The 15,676-nt window shown below is 32.6% G+C and overlaps 1 protein-coding gene across 4 annotated transcripts in view; it reads left to right on the top strand.

The window, feature by feature from the left end:
- The window catches only part of VPS13B (vacuolar protein sorting 13 homolog B), a 973,300-nt gene that overhangs the window by 722,414 nt on the left and 235,210 nt on the right, over positions 1-15,676 (top strand). For 3 of the 4 annotated variants that reach the window (XM_074268391.1, XM_074268380.1, XM_074268399.1), the window contains exon 34: positions 4,335-4,472. In XM_074268391.1, the coding sequence (XP_074124492.1) occupies positions 4,335-4,472 (138 nt within the window). Of the gene's footprint in view, positions 1-4,334; positions 4,473-5,132; positions 5,225-15,676 lie in introns of those variants that run through there. The other variant, XM_074268410.1, reaches the window with a different exon arrangement.

Below are 15,676 nucleotides of genomic sequence, written 5' to 3'. Positions count from 1 at the left end.
TTGTACTTCTCTTATTAGCAAGATACCTATTATTATTCTATGGTCTTGATGAGGAAGAGAGAGTACAGTGTTCTTTCTCTTATTAGACATTCTTATCTTTCTTTTGAATCACAGTTATTAGATATATATTAGTGTTGCTGATTTTTCGCATCTGATCCATTGGTATATTTATACTCTGGACTTCTATTACCAATATTTTTGATACTTAAGCTTTCTTTTATTTTCCATCACTGTGTCTCTCTCCATTTTTATTAGTGCTACAGACTCCAATACTGAGCTGATCAGCTACTTTTGCCTTTCTTAGATACAGCGTTGTCCTGTTTTGGTCACTATTCTGAGCAACCTCAAAAATTCAGCTGGGTTTCTACTTGCCATTTGCTAGAAACCAAAATCGGATACTTGTGCAGATCCATTTCCAGCCCACCCTACCCTTCTCCATTTCTCCCTACAGTCTCTCTCTTTTTTTTTCCTCCCTTATTGTGGCAGAATCAAATCTGCTACTTCTTAAGAGATAACATCAGGATAAGGATGTTCAAACTGTCAGTGTAGCCATAGCATTGCCTACTTAAAGACCTGTTCTGCAAAAGCCTGCAAATTATCTTGTGTTCACTGCATCTAAAGGTAGATATGGGAGTCTTTGAATAATTATTTTTAATATTAAAGTTCTCACTTATTAAGATTCACACCTATAATAACATTTCTTTATTTCTTGGAAGAAACAACACCTGGTGTACTTTATAAAAAGGTAACCAAAATTATCGTGTTAAAATTTTTTATTACAACTTTTGGATGTTTAGATGGTTGAGGAATAGGCTAGATATGAGAGTGGGGCAACATCTCATCTTAATTCTTAGGATTCTGACGTCACTTTTGTCTTGTTGTATCTTGAAAATTTGTCCTCAAATATTTATAACCAAAATACATTTGTATGGAAGTTTGCCAAGGTATTATTAGAGATTAAGAAAAAAGAGCAAAGGTACTAGAGTAGAAAGGATAGTATAGAATTGAACTGATTCACCAAGGAGTAGAGTATCAATTACTACCATTATGTGACATTTTAAGGGGAGACACTGCTTTAAACTCACTACACCAGCTTACATAGAGCTAGAGAAGGGAAGATGATGTAAACAGTCCAAGAGTAATGATCTGGAAACTAGTTGACAACTGAAAGAATAAGAGCTCATAAAACAAAATAATAAAAGATTATGATCAAGTAAAAGAATTTCAGTCAGAACTCTATGCAGATCCAGATTCTATGGTCTAGACCTAGTAACTTCTTTGCTAATAATGGTAAAATTATTAGAAAGTTATGTAGTTACTTTTCTGATGCTAATAAGATACATAAATCTGTTTGTATCTCTTACTAGTAACAATCTTTGCCACCTGTGTACAAAGCCTTAGTCTAGCAGCAAGACTAGGATTAGTATTTCTTTGTAATGAATCTGCTTTGTAATGTACACACTACTTTAAAATAATACATCATAGTAAAAAACAATAATGCATTGTTAGCATTTGATATTTACCACGTAACTAGTCTCACATCAGCATCAGTTGATTTCAGTCTTTTTTTCGAAATCACACTAGGTGATGCAGTGGATAGAGTGCCAGCCCTGAATTCAGGAGGATAAGAGTTCAAATGTTCTCAGACATTTAACACTTCCTAGCTGTATGACCCTGGGCAAGTTATTTGACCCCATTGCCTCAGCAAAAAAAAAAAAAAAAAAGAAAAAAGAAAGAAAAAAAAAGAAAAAAGAAATCACATAACTGTATGTAAATGCCAGATTTCTTCCAGATCACATGACAAGGTCAAGAAATACAAATTCCAAGGTAGAATTTATATGCCAATTTATATATGACAGGATAAGGTCATATGTTGAAAATGATGTGTAAATACCATTTCTTTATTATTATTATTATTATTATTATTATTATTATTATAGCTTTTTATTTACAAGATATATGCATGGGTAATTTTACAGCATTGACAATTGCCAAACCTTTTGTTCTAACTTTTCCCCTCCTTCCCCCCCACCCCAGATGGCAGGTTGACCACTACATGTTACATATGTTAAGGTATAAATTAAATACAATATATGTATACATGTCCAAACAATTGTTTTGCTGTACAAAAAGAATCAGACTTTGAAACAGTGTACAATTGGCCTGTGAAGGAAATCCAAAATGCAGGCAGACAAAATTAGAGGGATTGAGAATTCTATGTCATCTCCCAGAGTTTTTTCACTGGGTGTAGCTGGTTCAGTTCATTACTGCTCTATTGGAACTGATGTGGTTCATCTCATTGTTGGAGAGGACCACGTCCATCAGAATTGATCATCGTATAGTACTGTTGTTAAAGTATATAATGATCTCCTGGTCCTGCTCATTGCACTCAGCATCAGTTCATGTAAGTCTCTCCAGGCCTTTCTGAAATCATCCTGTTGGTCATTTCTTACAGAACAATAATATTCCATAATATTCATATACCACAATTTATTCAGCCATTCTCCAATTGATGGGCATCCACTCACAGTTTCCAGTTTCTGGCCACTACAAAGAGGGCTGCCACAAACATTCTTGTACATTCAGGTCCCTTTCCCCTCTTTAGTATTTCTTTGGGATATAAGCCCAGTAGTAACACTTCTGGGTCAAAGGGTATTCACAGTTTGATAACTTTTTGGGCACAATTCCAGATTGCTCTCCAGAATGGCTGGATGTATTCTCAGTTCCACCAACAATGCATCAGTGTCCCAGTTTTTCCACATCCCCTCCAACATTCTGAATTATCTTTCCCTATCATTCTAGCCAATCTGACAAGTGTGTAGTGGTATCTCAGAGTTGTCTTAATTTGCATTTCTCTGATTAATAATGACTTGGAGCATCTTTTCATATGGCTAGAAGTAATTTCATTTTCTTCATCTGAGAGTTATCTGTTCATATCCTTTGACCATTTATCAATTGGAGGATGGCTTGATTTTTTAATAAATTTGAGTCAATTCTTTATATATTTTGGAAATGAGGCCTTTATCAGAACCTTTGACTGTAAAAATGTTTTCCCAGTGTATTGCTTCCCTTCTAATCTTATCTGCATTAGTTTTGTTTGTACAAAAACTTTTCAATTTGATATAATCAAAATTTTCTATTTTGTGATCAATAATGATCTCTAGTTCTTCTTTGGTCATAAATTCCTTCCTCTTCCACAGATCTGAGAGGTAAACTATCCTATGTAAATACCATTCTTTAAAGTAATCCAATCAATAAAACTTAAAATAAATAATATTTTATTAAGACTTTTCAAATTAAGTGAAAATTGGGTAGATGGACTCTATGGCAAGATCATCTCAATAAAATTTACATTCTGAGTCCATTAAAACACAGGGGAAAAAAATCTTGGAAATAAAGGAAAACTTTTATACTTAGAAGTTTTAAAAAAATTGTATGCCAGGATACAGCAGTCATTTTAAAAGTTATTTCAGTAAGAGCAACATTGGCAAGAATTTAAAAAAGCAAACTGTTATTTTCCATAATCAATAGCTAAAAAGGGTACATAAAAAATATATATATATATACATATGTATACACACACACACACACACACACACACATATATATATATATATATAGCATTAAGAACATAAAGTTGAATACCTCAAGTTATATTTTTAATTATGGGTCTTAAAGAACTGACCTTTGTCATTTAGGTTAATTAGGAAAAGCTACTGAAGGAAATTTCAAAATCTTTGTAATAAAAGGTTATTATAATGTTAGAGAAACCCTTAAGTAGACCAAATAACTCTTAAGCAATACTAATTTGTGGTATCTTTAAGTATGCTACACTGTTTTAAGCTTCTGTGAATTTTACTTTTTTGTTCTTTAATTGGATTCTGGCATCATATTTAAAAAAAAAAAAAAAAGCCTTCCCTAGTGTTCATTCAATAGTCAGCAATTGTATAATATATACTCTAGTGAAAAATGAAATAAGCAAAAATTCAGCTAATCTTCATTTTCTTAGCTGCTTTATCAGTGGTTTTTATGTATTACCAATTATTATTGGTACCACATAGTGTTAGTATCTCAATTTTGGAATTAGTATGTGTGTCTGTGTTTGTGCACACATGCACATATATATTGCACATTTGTAAATATATATATATATATACACCCACACACACACATGCTGCAGACATATTCTCTGTGTATTTTTGCTGAAATGTTAAAGAAGTATTTATTTGATTGCCATATTGGAGATGGTTTTCTTGATTTCTTAAAAGACCCATTGTACATTTTATTAATGTTTTTGTTATTAATGGTTTAAATTTATGATCTTGTAACTTCAGATCCTGGAAAGACACTACCAGAAGCTCTGGATTACTCCAAAGTGTGGTTACAGACAGTAGCTGGAGAAATAGATACCAAAAGTGGAATTCCACCTTCTCTTGTTGTTCTTCAAATTAAAGACTTTCTTAATGGACCAGGTAGGATATTGTGTTTTCGTGTAGAAATCCATTTTTAGTCTTAAATATTGATGTGCAGTACAGATTTAATTTAAAAGTCTAAAGGATATCTTTGATCATCTAATAACCATTTGTCTCTTATCAGGGATAGAGTGGAGGTAGAGGAGTTTTGGGGCAGACCAACCTCTATAATATAACCTATTTATGAAGGTACAGCCCTTAGTTTAATACCTCCAATGAAATGGACCCATTACCCTCCAAGGTAGCACATTCCATTTTTTGAGAGATCTGTTAGGAAGGTTTTCCTTTCATCAAACCTACATTTATTTCTTTGCAACTTCCACCCATTGTTCCTACTTTCTCCTTCTGTGTCCAGGAGAAAAAAAAATACTTCGCCTGATATCCATTTTTTTTAAAACTGGTGCCAAATAGTTTGGATGATTGCAGTTTTAGAATATAGTTTGAACTGTAGAAGTGCTATTCATGCTTCATTCTTTATTTTAATATTTTATTTTATATTCTATATCTTTTGTTTCTCAAAATAAATTTATGAGCATTTCATCACATTTTGAATAGTATACTTTTGGTAGCTGTGAACAAACTTTTAAAAACATTTTAATATTATAGAAGTTTAAAAACATTTTAATATTATAGAAGTTGAGTTCTTTTTCTTCATCATAGGACAGGAAGTGTGTGGAGGAGAACCACCATGTGTGTTGGAGCTTGCAGAATAATATAGTCATATGTTTCAAAATAAAATGTTGATGCCAGAACTTTTATATGTCTCATTTCTTTTATGGTTCCTATTTGCAAAACAATGAGAATGGTTTAAGAGGGAACTAGAGCTAGAAGATCTTCAAAAATTCCTATCTCCTAGATATGATTGTAGTGTAGGAGAATAAAGGATAATAGTCCAAAAAGGTGCCAGCTCCATGGAAACCAAGGACTGTAAGGAAGCAATTACTGAGAAAGCCACAGAGGACTATAGTTCCATTCCAGGAAATAGAGAAAGCAGGAATTGTCCACTTAGTAAGGTCAAGCCAAGAGAGTAAAAACATGAATATTTTCTCATTAATTTGAAACAATACCAACTATAATATCAATGGGATGCTTCATAAAATTAGTTAAAACCAGAAATCTTATATGGGAGAAGAAAGCAAACAGGCAAGACTATTGAGGGAGAGCTAACTATTTCTTTTTGTAGTCTTTTTAAGCTCTGAGGATATTTATCCCAAATCATATTAACAATTTGAGGCCTCAGAGCAAGGCTATCTACCACTCCCTATCAGACTTCTAGGGGTATTCCTAAGGAGTTGGGGTGACTTTCTGATATTATCAACTCAGGCGCCTTCTGATGTTCTTTACAATATTAATTGCCATTCATTAGCACTCCAGTTTCATTTAGTTAATAATTTTTACAAAAGAATATTTACTAGATAAAGCAAGAACAGAAGTACAAACATTTCCCCTAAACACTCAAAGATATTTTCTCTCTTGTACCACCTTGGTCCCTGGGGAACTATGGCTTGAACTTAAAGCAGTTTCTAATATAGTATTAGCCCCACTATTTTCAGTTTTAAATATTTCATATCTGAAATCACTGCCTCTCTCTCTCTCTTGTACACAGAATCTAGCATGAGCTCCAACTTCTAAATCTCTTAACTCTTTCAATGTTTCTTTTTTAGTTTCATTTTATTTTTTAACAAAAAATCCCATTATTTTCTTTTCCTCTCACCCATTTTAAAAGGAAAAAAAAAAGAAGAGCTAAACTTTTGTAACAAATGTGTATAATCAAACAAAATAAATTCTCACGTTCTCCTTGTCTAAAAAAAAATTTGTATCATTCAGCATTTTGCTTGTCAGGAGCTTGATAGTAAGTAGTATTGATCGTCATTAGTCAAAATCATGATCAATTATAATCCAGAGATCTTATATTTTTCAAGGTTGGTGTCTTTGTAATATTATCCATATAAATTTCTAGTTCTGATCATTTCAGTATGCATCTTTTTTTTTATGTAAGTCTTCCTAGTTTTTTTCCCCCAAGGTCTTCCATCATTTCTTCTGACAATAAGTATTACATTAAATTTGTATGCATAATTGTTCAGCTATTCCCCAGTTGATAGGTAGTTGATTATTTACAGTACTTTGTTACTATGAAAAAGAGCTAGCTGCTATAAATATTTATTCCTCCACACTCAGCTAACCAGTAAGGACTTACAGACAAAAGCACCAAGTCCTGAACTAATCTATTCTGTGGGGAGGATACTACATAGAGAGGAATGAATGCAAGGTAATTTGAGAAAGCACAGCAAAGGTGGGGACCAGAGAGGATGCAGCACCTCTGGTGATACAAAGAGGAATGACTTTTTCTATAAAACTGGTTAAGAATCAAATATAACATTTAATAAAATATTTGTTAAAGTTTCAATATTTTGAACAAAGTTTTTTTTTTTCTTATGTAATTCTTTGAAAGATATATTAATTGTGTGCAATGTTGGATGTACATCCTGAAGCAGCAAGTCTGGAAAGCTTTTGAATTTTCTATCTTAGGCGAAAACTTTCTTGTTGTTAGCAATTTGTCAGCTAAAGGAGATAAGTAGATGTTTTGTAGAATCATTTTATTCTCCTACCACAAAGAAAATCAGGTTATCTTTCTCTGTTAACTTAAGAAACCAAAAAACCTTAGCAACCACTAATTAAGTGGAACAACAGGATAGATTAATACATTTCATGCCACATAAATTGTCTATTTTATACATTTTTGGCAATTAAAGAAGAATGCTATTTTTTCTTGATTTTAGATTACAGGAAACTGGGAACAGTAATGTTCATTACTTATTTACTCCATAGATCTTAACTTTAGCCATACTGACACCACACACTCCCAGGAAAGTAGAATTAGTTTTTGTTGTTATTTATAATTAATAATTTTTAAATATCATTACCAAATATATTTTCTGGAAATTATGAGGCAACTCGGTGATGTAGTAGGTAGTGTGGGAGTTGGAGTAAGAAGACTTGAGTTCCAATTCCATCATAAACAACTACTAATCATGTGATCCAGGGCTAGTCACTTCACTTAACCTCTTTTTGTCTATTTCCTTAATTGTATAGTAGATTTAATAATAGTACCCATAACACAGCATTATTATAAGAATAATAAGTTTATATACATATATATAAAACACTTGGCAGTCCTTAAACCTGTAATAAAACTAATTTTAATAAGTGAATAATAAATCTATGAATTGCATCATAATATACCACTTCTGTAGAGTTGTAGGAGTAAAGGTAATTAACATTAAAAGTTGGAGCACTAATCTTTATAGTTGTTCTTTACAAGCTAGTACACAGGGGCAGTTAGGTGGCACAATTGATAGAGCACTAGCCCTAGAATCAGGAAAATCTAAGATAAATCTGGCTTCAGATACTAGTTGTGTGACCCTGGCCAAGTCACTCGACCCCAAATGTCTTGGGGGTAAAAAACACCCACACGACTCAAGTACATAATATGATTTTTAAAAGATAGAAAATATTGGTCTGCCATTATTATAAAACATTTAAATAATTGACAAAGTAGTATGTCTTTTGATATAAGGTATTTTAGAAGTAAGAGAAATTAATTTCTTAACTTTAAAATATCCATGTAAAGATATAAATGTGGTGGCTTTTGAATTTAATTATTTGGATTTGTTTTCTGAGTATCACTAAACAGAGTAACAAGAACTTACCATTCATTATAGTAGCAAATAAATAAAGTTCAAGATCTTTCCTTTTCTTTGCCATCTTTTTTAACTGCTTATTTACAATCAATGAGAACCAATGACAGACCCCAACTTGTACATCAAAAAACATCATAAAGTCCATTCTCCTACCCCTCCAAAGGCAATGTCCTTTATGTCTCCATTAGCAAGGTCATTAGTTAGAAGAAACCTCGAAAACAGCAGCTACCAGAATCCCCTAGAATCATCTCTCCAGCAGGTGATAGATTAGTTGGAACAAATTGGAACCATTGTACTTCAGCAATCCTGGTTTCTTTCAAGCTGTTTTTAAAATGTCGTCATTTTAATACCCATTCGCAGCCCCTCGGAACAGTCCACATCAGGTTAATTTGAATCATATGATGTGTCACTGCCCTCAGCTGACATGAGCTCCATTCCATGTGTGAAGCCATAATAAATCCATTCCCAACCGAGGCAAATTCCCCGTGAGAAGGTGAACTAATCCAGGCCTCACACTGGCATGCTAGCCCTCCATAATTGAAAGCAGGGCCACCTGTTCCCAGCACAGTTAGCCTATAGAGAGAAAATTAGCATTAGATCAGATACTTCTTATATTGAAAAATCATTCTACTTCTTACGAGTTCAGCTGTACGCCTGCTCAGTATGACATCATAGAGAAACTTAGGAATGTGCCCACTTGATCCCAGTTTAACAGTTTTGTTAACCATGGTGTTTGTTAGCTTTGAAATGAGATTTTTTTTTTTTTTTTTTAATGAAAGCTGACACGTGAGAAGGGGAATGTTGAGGATGCAGACTTTTCTAATTAACTCAGGGTCATTTGTGAAAGCATTTGAGCTTTTTGGTAATTTTTTCATTCTTCTTTTGTGAGCAAGTTTTTGAACCATTGACATTATAGCCATGAATTGGCATTTAAATAAGAGGACCTTATGAGTGCACTACATTTGGGGAGGGCTAAATGCTTAAATCATTTATATTTTCATTTAACACGATTTTTTTTGGTAGACTATTCCTACTATTTATTTTTTGAACATGCATTAAATATTTAGCTTAAATAAAAAACTCATAGATTTACAAATTGAGAAACTCAATTTCACAATTCTTTTTTGCTTAGTATTTATGTGATACTTACTAACTTTGGGAACCAACTACTTTTTACATTATCTGAAAGTACCTTTTCCACTGTCAGTGTACCTTTCCCAGAATAGTGCAACTAGACAATGTGGAATGGTTGAAAAAATTCCAGAGCCTCATTCCAATTCTGCCCTTACTACCTGTATGTGGGCAAGTTAATGAATACACAAATCAGTAAGCATTTATTAAATAACTCTTATATGCAGAGCACTATGCCAGTGTAACTGTATATGTGTATATATAGTTAATCTAAGAAGAGAGATTCTATTTGAGTGACTCAGAAAATGGCACCTAAGGTGAACTTTGACACAAGATAGGAATTTAGAGGAGTAGAATTGAGGAGGCAAGCAATTGCTTGTGTAAATATATGTGTTTATTGCCACCTCACAAGTAACTTAAAGATGTACAGAATGTAATTAATTATTGTTTGTAATTTTTTTAAGTGATTGGGAATAGCAAAATGACACAATAAAATTTTTTCCAACAAGATTTCTCCCATGTGCATGCATACATATATATATATATATATATATATATATATATATATATATATATATATATATATATATATATATATATATATAATACATATATATATATGTATATATATACACACACACATATATATATACATATCTCAGTCTACATTATGAGTTATCATTTCCATTTTTCTATTAGTATTTCAACTTTATGCAGCAGCATCATGCCTCCCACAAAGGTAGATCTCCTGAAATCTCATCACCATGCAGATTGACTCAGTTTTTGATACGCAATACCTCAGTTGTTTTCCCCTGCAGTTGCAGACCTGGAAGATAGAGAAAAAAATTCCTCTCAAAAATTATTTTGTGTTCTTTGTGATCTTGGCTCAGAACTTTCCAGGTAGCTCAATTTTTCAACTCCAGGTATCATTACGCCCTTGTGCCAAGTACCTCCTGCTGCCCCACACCCTTTTTTACCTTCTTTCTGTCTATTGTCTTCTATTAAATTATGAGATTCTTAAAGGCAAGATTTGTCTTTCTTTTTCCTATTTGTGTCCCCAGTGCTTAGCATAGTGCCTGGCACATAGTAGGCAATAAATCAAAAGACATGAACAGACTATTTGCAAAGGATGAAGTGCAAATTCTTGACAACCTTATGAAAGAATGCTCCAAATTTCCAAAAAGGCAAATGTACTTCAAAATAACACTGAGGTTTTACCTCACATCCTAGCAAATTATCAAAAATAATAAAAGATGGAAATAATCAGTTTTGAAATAGTGAAATAACTAGAACACTGATGCATTGTTGCTGAAGCTGGTAACAAGTACAACCTTTCTGGAAATATGCAAATGAAGTGGCTAAAATGCCTATACCTTTCAACCCAGAGATTATAATGCTAGATTCCAATGATCCTCAAGAAAGTCCCTAATAAATTTTTTAAAAGCTATATATACACCAAAATATTTATAACAGCACTTCTTGGGAACAAAATAAATACCCATTGATAGAGGAATAGCTAAACAAATTGCAATGAATGTATGTTTTAAGTTTTGGAGATTTTTTTTGTTTTTAATAAACATACATTATTCTCACTCTGGAAGAGATCTCTTGTAATAAAGTAAAATAGTTGCATAATATTTATGATATAGTGACTTCATCTGAAAATATATACCATATTTCACATTTGTAGCATTCCCCTGCTATCTCTATTTTTTAATTAATAGAATTTATTTTCTTTCCCTCTTAATCCTCACCCACTAAAAAGAAAAGTAATTTTCTTGTAATTTATATGTATCAAAATCAAAACAAGTTCATTCACTATCTACAAAAATAATGATGTCTCATTCTGTGCCCTAAATCTATCATGTATCTACAATACAGTAGACATGTTCATCATTCATCATTTGGAATTCATAAGTAATCCTTGTATGTTGGTCATAGTTCTTATACACTTCAAAGTTGTTTGTTATTATTTTTTTAAATTGTTCTGGTTCTGCTCATTTCATTCTTCAGTTTATAAAAGTCTTCAAAAATTGCTCATTTTTATAATGTTATCATAGTTTAAATTATTCTATTTCTGCTTACTTCACTGTGCACCAGTTCAAATGACTTTCTCTTTTGAAATAGTCTCTTCATTTGTTTCATCACTTTTATAGTATTCCTTCCCATTCATATACTACCACCTGTTAAGCTATTGCTCAGTTCTTGGATATCTTCTATATCCAGTTAACCCATTACTAGACCTATTCCCAAAAAGAAAGAGAAAAAGGTCCTATATATACAAAAATACTTCTAGCATCTCTCTTTGTGGTACATTAATTTAGTGGTATATTTCTGTGCTGTAAAAAATTATAGATATGATAAATACAAAGTATAGAAATACTTCCATCAACTGATACAGAGTTAAATAAGGAGAGACCAAAAAAAAACCCAATATAAATGGAAGACAATAACTTCTACAAAATAATCAAAAATGAATGTAGTAAAATTATAAATAACAATTTTGGTCCCAAAGAACAGATATAAAAATTTGTCTATTCCTACTCCTTTACAGAGGTGGAAAGTCTTCAAGTATAGAACATTTCAAATAGTGTCAGATCTTTTCAATGAGTTGTAAGATTATACTGATAATTTTAGGCTACATAAAAATAAAAGATATCAGTCACTTTTTAAAATAAAAGCATATGTGGTGAAAGAGAATATCTTCATTCTGTACTTTGTTCTGTTCAATTTGCATCTATAAAACTGGTTTATTTTCTGAGCAGCACATTTAAGAAATACATTGACAAGTGTTCGTGTCCAAAAGAGGATAAGCAAGATGGTGAGGAAACTAAAAATCATATTATAATAACAACATTTGAAAGAATTTCAGATTTTTTATTGTTTTATTTTTTCTGGTAATCCATTACCTTAACTTTTTTTAGTACACATAACTTTATGAATCATGTTGGGAGAGAAAAATCAGAATAAAAGGGAAAAACTATGATTGGAAAAGAAACAGAAGAAAAAGAACAAACGTGAACATAGTAAATCTTTATTTACATTCAGTCTCTATAGGTCTCTCTCTGAATGCAGATGGCATTTTCTGTCCCAAGTCTATTGGGTTTGCTTTGGATCGTTGAACTACTGAGAAGAACGGAGTTTTTCATAGTTGATCATTGCACATTTTTGCTGTTGTGTATACATTGTACTCCTGGTTCTGCTTATTTTGCTCAGCATCAGTTCATGTAAATCTTTTCTAAAATCAGGTTGTTCATCATTTTTTATAGAACAGTAATAATCCATTACCTTCATATATCACAATTTACTCAGCCATTCCTTACTTGATGGGCATCTACTCATTTTCCAATTCTTTGCCACCACAAAAAGAGCTGCTACAAAACATTTTTGCACATGCAGGTCCTTTTCTCTTTTTTATGAACTTTTTGGGATACAAGCCCAGTATACACATCTTATAATCCTTTGGGCTTAGTTCCAAATTCCTCTCCAGAATGGTTGGATCAGTTCATAATTCTACCTACAATGCATTAGTATTCCAGTTTACCCCATCCCCTCTAACATTTATTATTATCTTATCAATCTTAGCTAATTTGAGAGTTGTGAGGTGGTACCTCCAAGTTGTTTTAATTTGCATTGTATGATATCATAGGATCATAGACTTACAGAGTTAGAACAACAAGAGACCTTCAAGGTCGTCTTGTTTATACCCTTCATTTTACACATGAGGAAAATGAGGCTCCAAATGGTTAGCTTGGTTATATAATCATTAAGGTAAATGAGATAATCAAGATTTGAACCAGGTCCTCTGACTGTAAATTACAGAAGAGTTACTAATATTTGTTTGTAAGAGGTACCACAATGAAAGCTTACCACTCTCATGAATTGCAGATCTAGACATTGTCCCTAAGACCCTCATTTTCTACACTTAGATTTTCCTGATCCAGAATGACAGCTGTCCAAGCCTTTTCTCCCGGCCTGTCTGAAGAGGGGAAGGAGAGGGAGTGCTTCAGGCAGAGCAAAGAGCGTGCCTAGGGAGAGTTAGGTAGTGACCCTGAGCTGACAGATATGCAAGCTGGGGGAATCACTGTGGCAATTACATCGTGTAGGGGTACTCTTTCTAAGAAACTGTAGTTTAGAGCATCCTTGAAAGGTGAAAAAAAAAGAAAGGGAAGGATATGTGTGAAATTGAAAGAATACATTATTATCAAGTCAGCCTACATCATGGAGCTTTACATTGCCATGTAGATGAGTACTTTGACAATTCAATAAATATTTATTCAAATACCTGCCATGTACAAAGGTGACATCTCTCTGCCCCCCCCAGTAAAACTCACTAATATCTAAAATAGAACAAATCATATGTTCAAAACATGGATTATGAGAAAAGCAAGGATAGAGATCCAGGTAATTAAGTAAAGAAAAATATTTTCACCTAGAATTGGGAAAGGATTCATGAAGAAGGCAGCATCTAAATGGGGTCTTGAAGGAAAATAAAGATTTCAGTAGTTGGGGATGAAGTAGTACATTCCAGGAATAAGGGGTAAATGGCAATTTCCAATACACAGTGGTAGAATGAGATGAGAGAACAACCAGCAAGACTAGTAAGTGTAGAACATGGAATTCATAAAGGGAATAATATTAAATGCTGGAAAGGTAAATTGGGGTCAGATCCTAGAGGGACTTAAATGCCAGGCAATTGGGTTTATATTTTATATTGTAGCCATTAGGGATGTGTTGAATTATTTTAAGTAGGAATGTCATATGGCCAGACCTAGACAATTGTAACATTATTTTAGCTGATATAGAATGTATTAACTGGAAAAAAGAAAAGCTGGAATCAGGAGGACCAGTTTATAATAGAGAGATAAAGATGATTTGAAATAGAAACCTAAGAATATAAATGGAAAGAGAAACATAGAGCAAGACAGAGGATGGGGAGGAAGAGAGATATTCTGGTGATATTGTCTAAGTTTAATAAAATAGGACTTAGTAGGTGATTGAGTATTAAGGATAAAGAAGAATCAAGAGTCGAACATAATCCCAAGATTTTGAACCTCGATTACTGAAAGAATTATGGTGTCTTCAGCAGAAAAAAAGGAAAATAATGATGAAAGTTTGGAGGGGAAGAAAATTAATTCAATTTTGCATCCATTTTCCCCCATAACATTGTAATACTTTGTTCCTTCCTTGTGTGTTTTATCATGTATTATAGATATATATGCATATTTGATTTACCCCTACCTCAACAAAGATTATATATTCTAGGATTATGATTTTTAAACTGTAGGTAGAACCCCATATGGGGTCTTGTAACTGAATATAGGAGGTCATGAAATTATGATTTATTGTCAGTAAATGTTTGATTTGTATGCAAATTTTTAGTACCTATATACCCAGAATAAAAATTTCTCAGTCAAAAAAGGGTTACAAGTGGGGAAGGTTTTAAGAAATTCTGCTCTATAAGAATATCTTAGCTAATTTTTCTGTTTTCCCCAATGCTTATTACAAAACCTGCCCATAATATATACTTAACAAAAATTAATTAAATATATGTATTATTTTCATCCAAATAAGTGTTGTCATCTCTGTAGTAGATTGCATTCCTATTCCAACTATGCTGCCGTAAGATATTTTATTATCTCTTTTATAAGTGTCATAAATAGAAAAGAGTATGGGGATTTTTTTCTGAACAGATTTCACAAAAATCAAATAATTCAAATTTTAAAAAACAATGCATACTTATTTCTTCCATATAATGAATGGTATAGATTTAGTACTACTACTACTAAAATTAGTCCTTTAGTATGAATAAAATACTTACTATGTCTCAGACATGATACTATTTTCTGGGTCTACAAGAAAGTCAAAAAGGAAGAGAATATACCATGAAATGATGCTTGAGGCTCTAGAGCTCCAAGATAAGCATGACACAATGGAAAGAGCTCTGGCCTTGAAGTTAGTGCCATTTTCACTATGTGCTAGCTCTGTGATCTAAAGCATTTAGCATCTGTGATCTTTGTATTCCTTACCTGTAAAACAGAGATAATACTGGCATTATCTCCTTTACATGGCTATTTTTTAAAAAGTGCTTTAATGTGAGTTGTTATACTCACTAGAGATGATCAAGTAAGATTTGCTCAGATTTCCCATTTTGGGGTTATACATTCAACAAACTTATTGGGGAGGAGAATCACTTTTTTCCCAAGTAGGAAATGGTTTTGTTCCTAAGAAACCTTGTTTGTCTAAAATAGTTTTTGCCTTATCTTTTTCTTAAAAAATTCCAGAGCAAGTAATACTTTACATAAGTCTCCTTCAAAAGTGTTATGATTTGGTTATAACAAACCATATTGAATCCATTGGGTTTTTTGTAAT

This window comes from Sminthopsis crassicaudata, chromosome 1 (genome assembly GCF_048593235.1).
Source record: "Sminthopsis crassicaudata isolate SCR6 chromosome 1, ASM4859323v1, whole genome shotgun sequence".
Classification (NCBI taxonomy): Eukaryota; Metazoa; Chordata; class Mammalia; order Dasyuromorphia; family Dasyuridae; genus Sminthopsis; species Sminthopsis crassicaudata.
The sequence above is the reverse complement of the archived record's forward strand: the minus strand, read 5'-3'. Positions and strand labels throughout refer to the sequence as shown.